The sequence below is a fragment of the Mixophyes fleayi genome, chromosome 8 (genome assembly GCF_038048845.1).
Source record: "Mixophyes fleayi isolate aMixFle1 chromosome 8, aMixFle1.hap1, whole genome shotgun sequence".
Taxonomy (NCBI): domain Eukaryota; kingdom Metazoa; phylum Chordata; class Amphibia; order Anura; family Limnodynastidae; genus Mixophyes; species Mixophyes fleayi.
Genome location: NC_134409.1, coordinates 18,170,502 through 18,187,975, shown reverse-complemented (window position 1 = coordinate 18,187,975; position 17,474 = coordinate 18,170,502). Strand labels below are relative to the sequence as shown.

Below are 17,474 nucleotides of genomic sequence, written 5' to 3'. Positions count from 1 at the left end.
TAGATCAAAGGTATTTTCTGGTGTTACCTGTAGACTGGAGCACAAGGTCCATTCAACATCATAACAATGGTTAACAGTACACACCATGAAGCATATTGCTGCATTCATGTGAATGTACTGATAACCTATATGAGATAAGGGATCCGTAACACCTAGGGGAATATATCATGCAAGGCTATATCTGAGAATATCCAGAAATTAAGTTAGATTCTGCTGTATTAATGTACAGTCATTATTTTTTCACAAAGTCTGTTGCCTTTTATAATGGCAATTTACTTATACTCCAGAATGTCATGAAGAGTGGTCGGATGAATTGCAATTAATTTCAAAGTCCCTCTTTCCCATGACAATGAACTTTATCCCAAAAATAACATTTCCACTGCATTTCAGCCCTGTCACAAAATGACCAGCTGACATCAGGTTAGTGTTTCTCCCGTTAACACAGGTGAGAGTGTTGACGAGGACAAGGCTGGAGATCACTCTGTTATGCTGATTGAGTTAGAATAACAGACTGGTGCTTGAATTCATTGTTCTTCCTCTGTTAATCATGGTTATCTACAAGGAAACATGTGCAGTCATCATTGTTTTGCACAAAAAGGGCTTCACAGGCAAGGATATTGCTGCTAGTAAGATTGCACCTAAATCAACCATTTATCGGATCAAGAACTTCAAGGAGAGAGGTTCAAAAGTTGTGAAGAAGGCTTCAGGGCACTTAAGAACGTCCAGCAAGCACCAGGACCGTCTCCTAAACTTGATTCAGCTGCAGGATTGGGCACCACCAGTGCAGAGTTTGCTCAGGAATGGCAGCAGGCAGGTGTGAGTGCATCTGTACGCACAGTGAGGTGAATAATTTAGGAGGATGGCCTGGTGTCAAGAAGGCCAGCAAAGAAGCCACTTCTCTCCAGGAAAAACATCTGGGACAGACTGATATTCTGCAAAAGGTACAGAGATTGGACTGCTGAGGACTGGGGTAAAGTCATTTTCTCTGATGAATCCTCTTTCAGATTGGGGCATCTGGAAAAATGCTTGTCCAGAGAAGGAAAGGTGGGCGCTACCATCAGTCCTGTGTCATGCCAACAGTAAAGCACCCTCTGACCATTCATGTGTGGGGTTGCTTCTCAGCCAAGAGAGTGGACTCACTCAACATTTTGCCTAAGAACACAGCCATGAATAAAGAATGGTACCAAAACATCCTCCAAGATCAACTTCTTACAACCGTCCAATAACAGTTTGGTGACAAACAATGTCTTTTCCAGCATGACGGAGCATCTTGCCATAAGGCAAAAGTGATAACTAAGTGGCTCGGGGATCAAAACATCGAAATTTTGGGTCCATGTCCAGGAAACTCCCCAGACCTTAATCCCATTGAGAACTTGTGGTCAATCCTCAAGAGGCGGGTGGACAATCAAAAATCCACAATTTCTGACAAAGACAGTCAGTATGTGGCCCAGAAGTTGATTGACAGCATGCCAGGGTAATTTGCAGAGGTCTTCAAAAAGAAGGGTCAACGCTGCAAATATTGACTCTTTGCATAAACTTCATGTAATTCTCAATAAAAGCCTTTCACACTTATGAAATGCTTGTAATCTTACTTCAGTATACCATAGCAACATCTGACAAAAAGGTCTAAAAACACTGAAGCAGCAAACTTTGTGAAAACCAATACTTGTATCATTCTCAAAACTTTGGCCATGACTGTAGGTCTGTGCCCTTCACAGAGGATTTCATTTACAAAACACCTTGATCTTGCACCTGTGTATTTAGATGGTCTGCTACGTTCACACCTACTCTCCGCTATCAGGAGACGCCTCGTAAACTAGAAGAGCAACTAGCTGCGTGGAGTGGTGAGGAGATCTGAAGAGGAGCACTGTGCAAAGTGTAAATGTCATGCGCCAAACTGCGACCAACTATAAACCCGAGACGGCCATGGTGTCAATCTACACCATCTATGTAGGGATTAATGAACGTAGGTATTAACCTACTTTCCTTGGTTAACACAGTCCTCCTAGAACTCTACAGGGACTGTGATATTAGGAATTTATGAAGCACTGAGAAGCATCGCTTTTCTCTTTAAACTAACGCCAGCTTACCTGTTCCTATGGGCTCCACTCATTTCCCCTTGCATCCCATAGAGGTGCACAGAAAAATGAGCGGAGATTTCTGCAAAAACTCTGATGCGAGATGTCTCTGCGGACTGTTCCGGAAACATATTGGGACGGATTGATTCAGGAAAGTAAGCCAAAAGAATGAATAAGTTTTCTCCTGGACAATCCATGTTACAATGCAAGGGGTGCAAATTAGTTTATTATTTTGCACATAAGTTAAATACTGGCTGTATTTTCATGTAGCACACAAATACTTGATAGCTTTATGATTACACTGCAATTTAAAGTTGTAGGACATGCCTTATCGCAACTAAAAAATCTGTCCTCACATTTTAAATTTACTTTCCCTGCAATGCAACATGGTTTTGCCAAGGTGCAAAGTTACTCAGTTTTTTTCTTTACTTTCCTTAATGAATCAGGGCCATTGCGTCACCTCGTGCCCCAATGAGTGTTACTGTTGCACGCGTAAATAGACCCCCTTCGCTTTTTAAATGACCTCCCTAGGAAACCAGCAGCTGTACAATTGGTGATTGTATATAAACTAACCTTCCTCTTTCCTTTTGACTGTTTATAAACGGCAAGAAATAGAGACCGCTGGAACCTGGTATGTATAGCACACTTGCCTACTTTTGAAGGCAGCTGTCTAGGAGGGGGTCCGTCGAGGGGGAGTGTCCATGCATGTTGCGCCGTTAGGCCCCACCCCTGTCAATCTTAGACAATTTTGGCCAATCGCAGCAGGGGGCGGGGGTCACAATGCCGCATTTAGCCCCGCCTCCACCCACTTCAACAATGGAGATGGCTGCATCCGGGATGTTTGCCTGTTTTCTCGGGAGTCCGGGAGAACTCCCAAAAATTCGGGAGTCTCCCGGACATTCCGGGAGAGTAGGCAACTATGATAGCACATAGATACATTATGCAGAGATTTTCAAATTATATGAAAGCGTCACAGAAAAATGAATGGAATCAACTGGGGAACAGTTATAAAATCTAATCCACAAGAAACTGCGCAAAAAAACCTGCCGTCATCTAAAAAAAAACAAGTTTTAAAAAAAAAAAAAATGTCCCTGAAGATTCATACCTGTAAATTGTCTCAAATGATTTAGCTGTCTGCCTAAAAATGTTTGTTATTAGAATAAAGGTAGTATTAATTTGTTCACTTCCTAAGTGAAAAACATGGACATGTGCGCCCTCTGCTGGACTGTAAAGCTTAGTGAGAAGGACCTTTGGAACACTGCAGTTATGTGGAACATTTGCAGTAATCCAGAGCATCCAATCAGCTTTTATCTGTGTAGAACAAGTCAGACAGCACAGTGAGATAACAGTCTCTATTTCTTGTATCTTCTGCAACTGTATTGTCACACAATTGGATCACAGGGAAACACAACTGTGAAAGCAGGAACTGAATTTTTGAAACCATGGATTTATACCATCTATAACCTTATAGTTCCTCTTTTGCTGATCATCTCATTTCCTCTTTAAAGTTATAGACTGCAAGTCATCGCTCTGGTGTAAGGCTGGCAACGTTTGGATTGTTTGGCAGGCACAGCAGTACCACAGCAGCTCTAACCTGGGCACTGATAAAATATCCTTACGCCATAATATACTGATCTTTATAGGATACCACATGCTGGGATGTTCTGTAGACATTTTTACTGCTCTGTGCTATAATATATACAGGCCGAGGGAGCCAGGTAGTACTTTGTTTGTTTTATTGGTGCCCCAGAAGTCACACTTAGTGTCGCTTAGCACTTGAGCTGAGCAGGGGGATTGGACCGTGTGGCGCCAAAATTAGTACGGGCCCATGAGAATGTTCTAATACCCCATTCACACTGCCTCAAAAACCCGGGTTATTGCAAGCCCTGACAACCCGGGTCGAGGCAGAGTGTGAACAGGTCCCCTGCTAATTCCCGGGTCGGATGACCCAAGTAGCTTCCAGTCTGATCGTTGAAAAACCCGGGTCTCACCGAAATCTATTGAAAACATAAAATAAAAAATAAAAACATCACAAGAGGAGCCAAACAGAGCTCCTCTTGTGATGTTGCCATGGAGACCTGGGCAGACCCAGGTTCAGTGTGAACCCGGTCGATCTGGGAATTTGCTGGGGTCGGAGGCTCTGTCACCCGGCAGTATCCCGGGTTCATATACCCAGGATACTGCAGGGGCGACAAGTGGTATTAGACTTTTTTACGACTACACTATGTTGACCTGTGGCCCTACACTGTAGTAAGTAGATTTCTTAAGCCATTTGGTGGTAATGGGGTGGATGGGATGACACTGCAAATGCTGCAGCATGAGTTATACCTCCCAACTGTCACGGTTTTCGTGTCACGGTCCAATAGTCAGGACTAGATTGTTTGGACTGTCCGGAGATGAGACCCCCTCACCGCAGGGAGAGTGTTCTGCATTCATCTGACACTGGGGAGTGTTTGTAGCCCATTGTTTGAATAACTAGAATCTCCCCTGTCTGATGCAGCCAGAAGTTGCCAGCTCTGGCAACTTCTGGCTGCATCAAAAAACAAGCCCAAACCACTCCTAAAAATCCCTAAAACAAGCCCAATTTACAGGGGACAGGGGTGTTATTGTAGTGAAAACCACAAAGTTTTTAGTTCATTATTAAATAAATACATATAAAGCTTTCTACAATCTGTCTTCAATGTTTCTATAATGATATTTCTCGGAACACATTGCTTTTTAAAGTTTACTAGAATTCTCATAAATATACAAGGTAACTTTTTTGTAAGATAAAGATTATTAAAACCGTGTAACAGTTGTGTAAATATAAGATTTTACTCATGTTTCCTCCGAAGACAAATTTCAATTGGAGGTAGATGGTTGTATGTATAATATTGTTTCTAAGTAAAGATTAAATAAAACAATATCTTACAATATGCAACTTTGTACTTATATTAAATAATGAGGACAAACCAAATTAACAAAAACAAAAGAACTTTATTATTTAACCACTGTAGGTAACATTTTTGCAGTATTGAAAACAATTCGCAATATTAAAAACGCATACATAACTATTAAATAGTAACTAAAATCGATAACAAATTATTTAAAGGAATTTGTGCAACATAGATTGCACTGTTACATGAAAATATCCTCAAATAACTTGATAAAAATGTAATATCTGCATAGCGCATGAGCACAAGTGGCTGGCGGCTATACAACCAACTTCTCTGGGCCCGGTCCTGAGACTGTACATAAACTTGTTCCTAGGGCACAGTCTAGGCCTGCGTGTTAGGAGGACAATGGGGAATAATGAGCAATTAAACACACACTAGCAGTCACCCCCAGCAGGGGAAAATGCAGGATTTGTAGAGGGGGATTTCCACACCATGCCACCAGTGGGCGTGACCAGTATGCATGGGGGCGTAGCTATAATATTAGACAGTGCATGGCTGCTCACCAACTCTTCCTATCCCCATAATATACATGGGCAATGCTGTGTGCACTACTGTTAGGTGCACACAGCTCTCCCTTTTCAAGCAGAGCTGTGTGAAGCGGCAGCAGGGTCCAGCCAGCTCAATTATACAGTGCCCCAGGCTTGGAGTGGGGTTTTCGGGCACCAGGAAACCCCGTTCAGTTTGCCTATGTCCAGCTACACATGAGCTGCTATAATACCAGCACAGGAAGGGGCTTATAGGAGCAGGGAAAAAAGTTTTAGGGGTATAGGCTATCTCATATACCCACGACTAATTCCCTTACGGGAATAGAACCTTCGGCGCTAGTAGTCAATATAATGAATTAATAAAAAATGCATAAATATATATTATATATATATATATATATATATATATATATATATATATATATATGTATGTATGTATGGTAAGTCAAATAAAATTGAAGAAGTGAGAATAACAATTACCCTGCAACTCTTTGTGGGTCCGTCAACCCAAATAGATACACAAAAGAAAAAAATACTGGCGCTGTGAACTTGTTAAACTTGTTAGTGACTCATTCGAAATGACGATTCTCATAAAATATCGATACAATATTTGTGAAAATGTTGAAATATATCGTTTAATCAAGAAATATATATGTATAAAAAGAGGATAAAAATAAAATGAAATTATGCAGCCAATTCAGACTGCATAAATCTGTCAAGCTAACATGAGAATTAAATAATATTTATATCTCATATACCCACTCTCTAAGGTGGCTTGGACACTTAACTTCCCCGCAACTCTACACCTTCAATAAAGCATGGACCCTGAGGAAAGAGGATGGCCTGCTCCGCCTTGCAAGGACAGTGTGTAGTGCTGGACTGTCTGGGAAGCGCTTCTCCTGGAGTCTAGTGTCCTTAGGCCAGTAGTGCTGGTCACTGGTGGTTTGGTGAGGCTATGATGGACCCCCCACTTCTGTCGCTGCCTGGCTGGAACATGTGTTTTTCTACCAACTGACTCCGCCTATCACTCCAACCTCTAACTAGGCCCACCCCTCCAGCAAAGCACCTTTTCATTGGGAGACTCCAAGCAACAAAACCCGCCCGTCAAAATGAACAGCACGACGTCCACCAATCAAAAAGTCCAACAAAGAAAAAAAAAATCAACAAAAACAAAGAGAGAAGATAAGCAAGGGTGAAAGAGGCCTGAGCTTGACATATATTGTAAAGCCCAAAAACCCGCAACCCGCGACCAGCAAAAAAACCCCACTGCAACTTGATTAAAAAAAACAAGCCCAATTACGATTGTTATAAGCGGAATTAGCATCTATGGCAGCCAAGAACTCAGCTTGACGTGACCATACCCCCTTTTTGTGGCAAATGTTAGGAAATATGATAAGGGGAGGTCACAAATCTGCATTAGGACTCAAACTTGGTGACATCCGCAACATGACATGTTAGGGGGGCAGCCTATCTCTATGATCCCTGTCAGCATTCTCCAGTCCTCCTACAGGGAGGACTGAAAACTGAGGCTGTAAGCAGGGAAATCCCATTTAACATATATGAGAGAAAAGGTCACCTCTAAAAGAGGGGGATTTCCAAAGCAGGACAACTTTCAACTAAATGATAAAATAATAATAATACAACATAATTTAATGCTGGTTATTCCACATCTATATATATATAAAAGGAAAAATGTTTGCAAATGACTCTCTTGTGTACTCGACTCGGGTGTCAGTTACCAATTATAACGACCTCTGCTATTCCAAATTGACTTGATTTTCTATCCATTCGTTTTATTTAAACTTAGTGTTAAATTAATAAGAATATACTAATTAATTTAAGCAACAAAGTGTAACTGTGATGCCACCTAAAAGGCAAATGTCTGCTGCGGGAGTAACTGCGCATCAAGAAGCAGCACAAAGACGAAGGTCAGAGCGGGATAAAGCCCGACGGCAAACTATGACTGATGACCGAAGAGAACGTGATGATGATCCTCATCGCTAATATGACTACTCAGCAAATTGCCCGTCACAGAGAAAACAATCGAAGAGTGAACAGGACAGAGGTAATATCACGCCAACGCCTACAAAGTCAGCGAACAAGATGCTACGCCATTCTTGATGTCAGTAAACTGGATAAAACAAATAGTCCAACATGATCTTACTCTTCTTTTTTTCCACCATTATTAGTTAGTAATAATCATAATACAACAATTAACTAATTATTTGAATGCTGGTTATTCCCCCATAGACAATCTGTGCTAATAAACAGGAGCAATACATGGACAAAATTGCATATATTATACATATAATCGGCTCTGTCACGCAGCGTCTGTCGCTCTCGTGTGTCCGGTCTAACACGACCGACCAGTTACTAAGCTGATTGCGATGACACATGTTGTTCAGCTCTGCAGACATATTACTGTGCATGCTGCAGCCAGTCAGACACTCGAGAAAGGAATGCAGGAAATGTGACTGAGCAAAGCTACAAGGAAGCTACGAGTACAATACCAATGAAAGCTCCACTGGCCTGACAGGAAGCGCAGACAGTGTATGATACCTTTGTGACGGGAAGCACTATGTAAGAATAAGTGTCGTTTGCAGAGGAAGCTCAGCCAGTTTGTTAATGAAAAAGAAAGTAGAAATTTCCCCTCTGCTACCGCCATTCTCTGCTCACCTTAGTGCCTAAGTGACAACCTGAAGGGAGGGGGGCCTAGGTACGGCCAAGATGACTCCCCTCAAGCTGAGTGAAGATGAAATGTCAGATGTTAAGAGAGATGTAAGTACCAGAAAATAATACTCTTGGTGAGTGTGAACTGGATCAGGAAGCAGGTGGGGATTTGGTGAACATAAAGTTGATTTGCTTACGTGATGTTACTGATTAATCAGACAGGAATGTCATGGTGCAACACACAGACCAATACAGATTGAAGCAAATAAAAGATTTATGGGTCTCATTCATTAAGGAAAGTAAAGCAAAAAAAAAAAGAGTAACTTTGGACCTTGGAAAAACAATATTGCATTGGAGGGGGGAGGTAAATTTAAAATGTGGGGACAGATTTATATTTGGGGCAGGGCATGTCTTAGATCAACTTTAAATTTCAGTGTAAAAATAAAGCTATAAAGTATTTGTGTGCTACGTGACAAACAGACAGTATTTATCTTATGTGCAAAATAATAAACCAATATGCACCCCTTGCATTGTAACATGGTTTAGTCCAGGAGAAAACTTACATTTTTTTGCCTTACTTTCCTTAATGAATCAGGCCCTATGACTATCTGTGTGAAAACAAAAGTGTGACAAGAGCATTTAAACGAAACCTCAGTACATCGACTGTGTTAAAATCGGGACCAGCTCTACCATTAGGCAAACTAGACAGCTGCCTAGAGTGACAACAGTTTGGGGGCAAGTAAGACACTGAATAACGATGTCATGTTACTCACTTAGTGGGTTTTTTTTTCCCCGCGTTATTCCCACACTGTTCGCGGGCTAACTGGGGATTTAAATTAAACTCCACCACTCTATCCATTGGCTGACAGAGGGGAAGATGAGGCGTTATTATTAAAACTTACTTGAGCAGTTCGGCCCTCCTCTTCCATCCCCGACTCAATCTCTTCATTGCGGCTTGTGATTGGTCCTCCCGCTCACATCACCCTCTCGACCATTTGATTTTAGTTAACAAGATTATTTTGGCGGTTCTCTTTTGACAGGATTAATGGCTGCATTTAGCAGACCTGGGGCTCTGGCTAGTGAAGAGGGCCATCGTGGAAAATATTTTCCAAGGTTGTGATGCAGCTTTAATTGGCAAAACTGTGGCCTGGACTGAATATCTAGAATTCATATTAACTAGGAGAAAGCAGCCTGCACTGTGATTGTTTACCAGTGTAGAAGACCTCCAATCTGGTTCATTCTGTTCCCTCTGGACTTCGACCCCTCTCTAAGGATCTTTCTGTTCCTGCTGCACTCTGACCTCTCTCTATGGCTCTTTCTGTTCCTGCTGCACTCTGACCTCTCTCTATGGCTCTTTCTGTTCCTGCTGCACTCTGACCTCTCTCTATGGCTCTTTCTGTTCCCCCCTGCACTCCGAGCCCTCTCTATGGCTCTTTCTGTTCCCCCTGCACTGCGACCCTCTCTATGGCTCTTTCTGTTCTTGCTGCACTCCAACCCTCTCTATGGCTCTTTCTGTTCCTGCTGCACTCCGACCCCTCTCTATGGCTCTTTCTCTTCCGCCTGCACTCTGACCCCTCTCTAATGCTCTTGCTGTTCCCCCTGCACTCCAACCTCACTCTATGGCTCTTGCTGTTCCCTCTGCACTCCAACCTCTCTCTATGGCTCTTGCTGTTCCCCCTGCACTCCAACCTCTCTCTATGGCTCTTTCTGTTCCCTCTGCACTCCGACCCCTCTTTATGGCTCTTTCTGTTCCTCCTGCACTCCGACCTCTCTCTATGGCTCTTGCTGTTCCCTCTGCACTCCAACCTCTCTCTATGGCTCTTGCTGTTCCCTCTGCACTCCAACCTCTCTCTATGGCTCTTTCTGTTCCCTCTGCACTCCGACCTCGCTCTTTGGCTCTTTCTGTTCCCCCTGCACTCTGATCCGTCACGCTATGGCTCTTTCTGTTTCCTCTGCACTCCGACCTTGCTCTATGGAATTTTCTAGTCCCCCCGCACTCCGACCTCTCTCTATGGCTCTTTCTGTTCCCCCTGAATTCCGACCTCTCTAATGCTCTTGCTGTTTCCCTTACACTCCTCACATTTCAGATGGCCCTACCACACTCACACCTGCAATTCAACCGAGAAGGTTTCTGTTAGTACTCCAACCTCTCAATAACCCTGAGGCACCACCTGTAGGGTTACCAAATTTTTGGGAAAGAATGTAACCATACTATATATCCAGTTAGAAAATACAGATGTTTAAAACAAATGTTTCCCCTTTAAATGTCTTCTTCTATTTTTCCAAGACATGTAAAAGGTCTTTGTTTGGTTCTCTTGTAGGCTATTGAATGCCTACGGCCCTACTTGTGTGAAAAACTTATAGCAGAAAGACACTTTGATTACCTACGTTCAATAACGATACTAAACAAAGACGACACTGAGGAAATTTTGAGCCAGACAACAAGCCGGAAAAGAGCCGGAGAGCTGTTGGATCGGTTGGCAAAAAATCCTATGGGACTTGATGCTTTGATTGAATCAATTAGACAACAAAAAACGCAGGATTTTCTCATAGAGAAGATCACAGATGAGGTTCTTCGAGTTAAGAACAAGAGGCTGGAATTCTACAAAGGTAATTTGGGTTGGCTCGAGTCTGTAACTCAGAAGTTGTTCTAAAACTTCTCCGCAAGACATGGTTATCTTAAGTAGGTTTTATTGGTGTGCATAAGATATATATTTAGGGTGAGAGGCAGTTTGGGGTATTTTTTTCCATCTTTGCTCATTAAACATTCACCCTCTGTTGCTTGTTATCATTACAGGGGTCAGGGATCTCTTTTTAAGGTTCTGTTCCATTCAATGGAATCTAAATATATATATTTAGTCTCAGGCACTGGTATAATGTAGCAATACATTCTTACACTGTGCTAAATTTCATGCACCTTTTAATGGAGAGATATAGAACAATACAAACTACTTTACATCAATCTGAGTAAACTCTATCCTACATTGACAGTTGTCACATACCTCCCATGCAGAGATGAGCAAATCTACTACAGTTCTTTATCCACAACACTCTCTGCCCAGCTAAGCTCTATAGCTACCAAAGCTGGCTTGGGCACAAAACAGGCTCAAACATCACATGTTCAAACTATATATATACAGTGCTTTTCTTATAAGAAAAAAGGTGCCCGAACTCACATCACGTGGTCAATCACTGTACACACACCCACACACGTCAGTTGTGTAACCAAGCATAACGGTCACCGCCCACAGTAAGCACTCAGCGCGCGAACACACGACCAATCACAAGCTGAGCAGCGCCACAAGCCGAGCAGTGACATCACAACCAGCGCGGACGATGTACGCATGCATCGGACTCGACACACAAGCAGCCCGCATGCACCGTTTTAATGATTTTGCCGCCGACCTGCTACGCTCGACAGGGCGATTCAAATCCACGTGGCCCAAATATCAAATGTTCAAAAGTTACTTTTAAGACTTGGAAAATCCGTCGAAAAAGGTGCCGGAACTCAGTTCCGGTGAGTTCTATGACAAAAAAAGAACTGTATATATATATATATATATATATATAGATATATATATATATATATATATATAGATATATATATATACTGGTACTAAAGGAAGTGCAGTCTAAAAGGACACTATGGGTTAGCACCTATATAGATATTTGTTCAAAATCATTATAATTTATTTTTTTAATGAACTTCCTGCTGTCATGGTTTTACTGGGTTTTTTAAGTCAAACTTTTGGTGATTATTATGACAATATGTAGTAAAAGGAGAAGGTGATCTTACAGTTATAGCATAATGTTATTCAGTGTTCCGGAATGCAATGTCACATTATTCTTCATTTCCGCCACAAATTTTCCTCCGTTGTTTAGTTACCAGAACCCATCTGAATGAGAGCTTCACCTATAGCAACTATGTTGTCCCTAGGACTTAATTCTCAAGTTGTGATAACTTAGCAAGAGTTGGTTGGCAGAATAAGTTGCTATCAGGATACAGATTGACCCAGAGAGTACCACTCAGAAGATCACTACAGCGGAGATTGATGATATACCATTAGGACATTGGCAGGATGCAATACCAATGCATTGGTGAGTTGTCGGCGGAGAAGAGAGCAGACAGAATTCTAGGCAGCACAGAAATAGAAGCATGGAAAAACTATCGTGTGAACGCTACAAGTGGCAAGGTCTGCTTGCAACAGGTGACTATTTAAAGCAGCTGGCACCAAGGAGCAACAGGTCCAGCCCCCGGATGACATAAAACCATGTGTCTGCAAAACAGCCCCAATAGGTGCATAACAACCTCTTCTTGGAAAGCAGTTACCTGCTGTTCCTAACAACCTCCAAATGGTTAAACAATTCTATATTATCAGGACTGAAATTTTCTGTAAGCACTGACACACTGAGTAATGGTGGTCTCATATATAGATAGCTTTTTATCTACAAAAAGCTGCACAGGAAAAAATTTGAACATTTTTCTTTATATATTGTTTCACAAGATAATTATTATGCATTATATTGCTACAGTACAGAGAAAAAAGTTTACACAGCACAAAATATACTAATAATGAATAATTTTCCAGATTGTCACTTGAATTTGACTAGATTACCTGGGAAAACGGACATTCCAATTTTGAAAAGTAAAGAGGTCAGCAAAGCATCTCTCTTCATAAGTTATATTTACATTAAGACCTAGCACACTAAGTAATTTTAATTTTATATATAATCCTCTATGTATAGTGAACTAAAATATTTGAAAATATTAATAGATATATTTGGGATTTAAATTTGCAATAAGCCCTATAATGCTGACAAGTGTTATCTCTACTGCCTTTCTTTACTTTGATACCCTCACCGGCAATAAGAAACAACAAACTAACTAATGAAGACAAAAACACAGTAATAGTGTAAACTATAATAGCCAATGACATTTAAGGATGGAGGCATTATTGAAATCTAAGACTATGTGGTGAATTATTGCATTCTGTTTCCTTTCTGACTTTTATTGTATTTTTCAAATTTGGCCAGAATTAGTAAAAATATTCAAATGCACCAAATCCTGAAATTCATAGAATCTCAAAACTAACCTCATTGGTTTCTACTGCCAACATTTCAAGTGGCCAAAGAGAAAAACATAAGATTTCTTATGAGAAGAGTCATTCGTTCTTGTATTTCAAGACCCTGTGATGTATAGTTAATGGACCAAATATGGAAACACCTGGTTAAATGAGGGACACCAAGCATATTAGAAGCAAAGGCTTTCACATCTGTGTATAAAAATGCTAGATTGCCCTGGTTGCCTATAATTATGGCTAACATAGCTGAATAAAGACCTCAATCACTTCAGAAGACAGCTAAACGTAATTGTTCATGAGCAACGGTGTCTAAGCTGATGTCAGCATGGATCTCCGAGGGAAAAACATCATCAGGAACGGGCAACAGTGTTTGGAAGTGTAATGATTAACATGGCCGAGCAACTGCAGATCAGATTGACTGCGAATTTCAACCCGTGGCGCAAGGAGACAATTTAATGAACAACAGTCCAATGAGAGCTCCACAGATCAAGAAATTATAGTCGGGTAAACCAATGCTTAATGGTTTGATGGGCAACACACTATTGTCATCCATATGTCATGGCTTCTCGGTCACCAGATTTGAACCCATTCAAGCATTTACGGGATATTCTGAAACAAGAGCTGAGACAGAATTTGTCATCTCTGTCAATCATGCGGAATGTTGTATTAGTCTCTTTTAGAAGACTGATGCTACATTCCTCCAGCACAATGGCAGACTCAATGCCATGGAGTATAGATGTCGTACAGGGTGGCCCAACACCCCATTAAGTGACTTTATATTGATGTTTACATTTTTTTTGTCCATTACTTGTACTTTAGTCAAAGACTGGATACAAGTGACCATAAAACACAAGTCTGTATGTAGCCACTTCATTCCTGCATATAATTACATAGAAGAATCAGTGGCACAGAGAATACAATGGTGACCATTATACTTTCAGTTTACAGAATAAAATATACAATGAACATACAGGTATAACATTATAACATATGCTTAACTGCACGTGATACTAACAGGGTGCCAACTAGTGTACATTACATTACATGCAGTACTCGGATACACTAGCTACTATTCTGCTTTCCACCTATGCAAATTAAAACCTGAGGCTTATACAAGTTTATTGATAATATATATCATCATCACCATTTATTTATATAGCATCACTAATTCCGCAGCGCTGTACAGAGAACTCACTCACATCAGTCCCTGCCCCATTGGAGCTTACAGTCAAAATTCCCTAACACACACACACACACACACAGACTAGGGTCAATTAACCTACTAGTATGTTTTTGGAGTGTGGGAGGAAACCGGAGCACCCGGAGGAAACCCACGCAAACACGGGGAGAGCATACAAACTCCACAGAGATAAGGCCATGGTTGGGAATTGAACTCATGACCCCAGTGCTGTGAGGCAGAAGTGCTAACCACTAAGCCACCGTGCCGCACCATATATAATTTACATAACATGCATTCTCATACGTTCTGGAATAAAAAACGTTACATATTTCAAAAGCTAAACAAAGCAAATTACTTTGTGCTTTACACAGTAGTTTTTTCCAGGTGGGCTTAGGAGCTATATGAATATTCTTTGTATACTTAATTACAATAGCAAACTGATACAAGCAAGTATGCAACCATTCAACAGTCTTGTAGATTCAGCATTCTCTTTATGTATAACATTTATCTAACTTGTGTCTTGTAGATTGCTGCTTAAACACTTCATTGACAACAACGAATGGATTAACTAGTGACCTTTATAAGCCACAGAAATCTGACAACAGATTGTTGTCACCAGCGATGGAATCCACAGTTCTCTATCACCCTGAAGGGGAGTCAAGTCTCCCTCTTAATTTTAACAGGTCTCTGACCATTGCAAATCCCTCTCTCACAGAAAACAGAACAAGGAGCGGCAGACCGAGTGCGCCCTTCTCCACCAGGCTCCCGAAACCAGGAGAACTTGGAGCCCCTCCTCTTCCTGTCATCCTTCCACAGACCCCTGATGAGGCGTGTGCAAGTTCCCCAATTGACAACCAGTTCCTTCCCCTGAGGTCCAATTCACCCTCTTACCAATGATATTGTAACAGACTGGTGTCATAATCATACTTTGCTACGCTCTATTCTGATATTCAGTGTGACCACAAAGCTATTCTAACTACTTCCAATGTCAGTTTAATATATATTACCGACTGACATTGTAACTGTAGAAACTTTTGAAAGAAACGTATAAGGACATTTAGTGATTGGGTGATCAGATGGATCTCAGGTATTTTCTCTTCTGTAAAGTAATAGATTTCATGTAATGTTGTTATAAATAGATGGTATAATTAAAAAGTCAATATTCACCAAAAAAGAAAAGGATTCTGTGATAAAGGAAAAAAAATATATATATATTTACTACAAATGGTTATAATATATATAATAAACCCACAGGCAAATTAACCTTTTCATTGTAAACTCATGTTAACGTTGATCTGTCATGCACATATAAAACTGCATTGGACTTTTTAAAACATAAAAGTGGGGTTTGTCTAGAACAGAGGGGCACAACCTTTTTTGGTCCACGGGACACCATGGGAGATAGTACTCATGTAAAATGTAACACCCCCTTTCCTCTGCTAGGGTGTGTGTACCAGTCTTTGTGTGTCCTGCCTCCGATTAGACTCTTTACCATGTTTTCAGTGTCGTGCGGTGCCTCCACATTGGTCTTAGTACTGTAGGCTCTTCGTGGGGGTAGTGTCCTGGAATTAGCAATACCAGAGAGAGACCAAGGAACCCTCCGCCCCCATACACAGGGCAAACGCAGGATTTGTAGAGGAGGTTTCCACACCACTCCACCAGTGGGCGTGACCAGCATGCATGGGGGCGTGGCTATAATTTTAGACAGTGCTTGGCTGCTCTCCAACTCTTCCTATCCCCATTATATACATGGGCAATGCTGCGTGCACTACTGGTAGGTGCAGCTCTCCCTTTTCTTTTTTTTTTAAACTCTTTATTTGTTACAAGAGGAAACAGCATAGAAAAGAGCAAATAACAAGTAAAAAACAACTGTGTTAAGACAACAAGATGTCTCCTCTTATTTTAAATTTTTATAGTAGAAGGAAGGGGTAGGAAAGAGACAGGAAACAAAACGGGTTAAGGAGGGGGAACGGAGGGCAGGGTTGGTAAGGACATTCACGTATATCACCATACCTATTACAAAGGAGGTTGTAAGCAAAATATTTACAGAATAACGACCTATAAAATAAATAAGAAAATAAAAAGTAGACGGCAAGGTATATGGATCTCTTACACATGGCGCACGATGACCAACCTGGAGGATCCGGAGACGGCCCAGAGTTTATGTACCATTAGAGAACGAGAGAGCCAAAGGGGGTAAACAGCTACGGCATGCTGGAGATACCACGGGGCCCAAACCTTGTCAATGTTGTAGGATTTATCGTGTAGGTAGCATGTAATACTACTTTCCATGCTTGCGATATGCCAGATGTAGTTCCGTAAGGCCTGCATAGAGGGAGGGTTAGGATCTTTCCAGTGTTTAGCTATTAGGGATTTGGCAGCAGCTAGTATTTGGGATATTAGCTTGTTGGAAGGGGCGGTCTCATCAGGGATAGGGCGAGAGACAAGGAACGACCAGGGATCCTTAGTGATCTGTTGTTCAGATACGGAATTAATAAGTGCAAGGACCATGTTCCAGTAAGGGATTATACGGGGACAGGTCCACCATATATGGAGCATCGTGCCTCTCTGGCCACATTCCCACCAACAGCTCGGAGTAGCAGTGGGAAACATTCTAGACAACCTATCTGGGGTATAGTACGAACTATAGTACAGCTTGTATGCAGTTACTTTAATAAGTGTGGATATTGAGCTCTTGGCAATCCCCTCTCTGACCTCCTACCAACAAGACTCATCCGGAGGGGGTCCCAGATCCCTCTACCTTTCACGTTCATGGCGTCCTGGAGTGTCAAAGGATATCTCTATTAGCCAGTTATAAATCCTCGACACCATCCCTTTGGTGAGTGGGGAATGCAAACACGTGTACTCAAAGGGAGTGAGGGGCCTAAGAGTGTCAGAGGCGGGCAAGGACATAGCGAAGTGTCGGACCTGGAAGTACTCAAAGAAAAGCGGGCGCAAAGATTCAAACTTATGCTGAAGATCTGAGATAGAGGCCCAAGTTCCGTTAACCACCAGGTCCGAGACCACACGTATCTCCGCACGTT

At 41.6% G+C, this 17,474-nt stretch overlaps 1 protein-coding gene and 1 long non-coding RNA gene across 2 annotated transcripts in view; one reads left to right on the top strand and one right to left on the bottom strand.

The window, feature by feature from the left end:
- Positions 1-17,474, bottom strand: part of LOC142098991 (uncharacterized) — a 61,643-nt gene that overhangs the window by 10,227 nt on the left and 33,942 nt on the right. The window lies entirely within an intron of this gene.
- Positions 7,982-15,635, top strand: BCL10 (BCL10 immune signaling adaptor). Its single transcript, XM_075182024.1, has 3 exons — positions 7,982-8,277; positions 10,491-10,779; positions 14,957-15,635. Exons 1-3 carry the CDS (start codon positions 8,227-8,229, stop codon positions 15,325-15,327), a joined length of 711 nt encoding a protein of 236 aa, XP_075038125.1. The 5' UTR covers positions 7,982-8,226; the 3' UTR covers positions 15,328-15,635.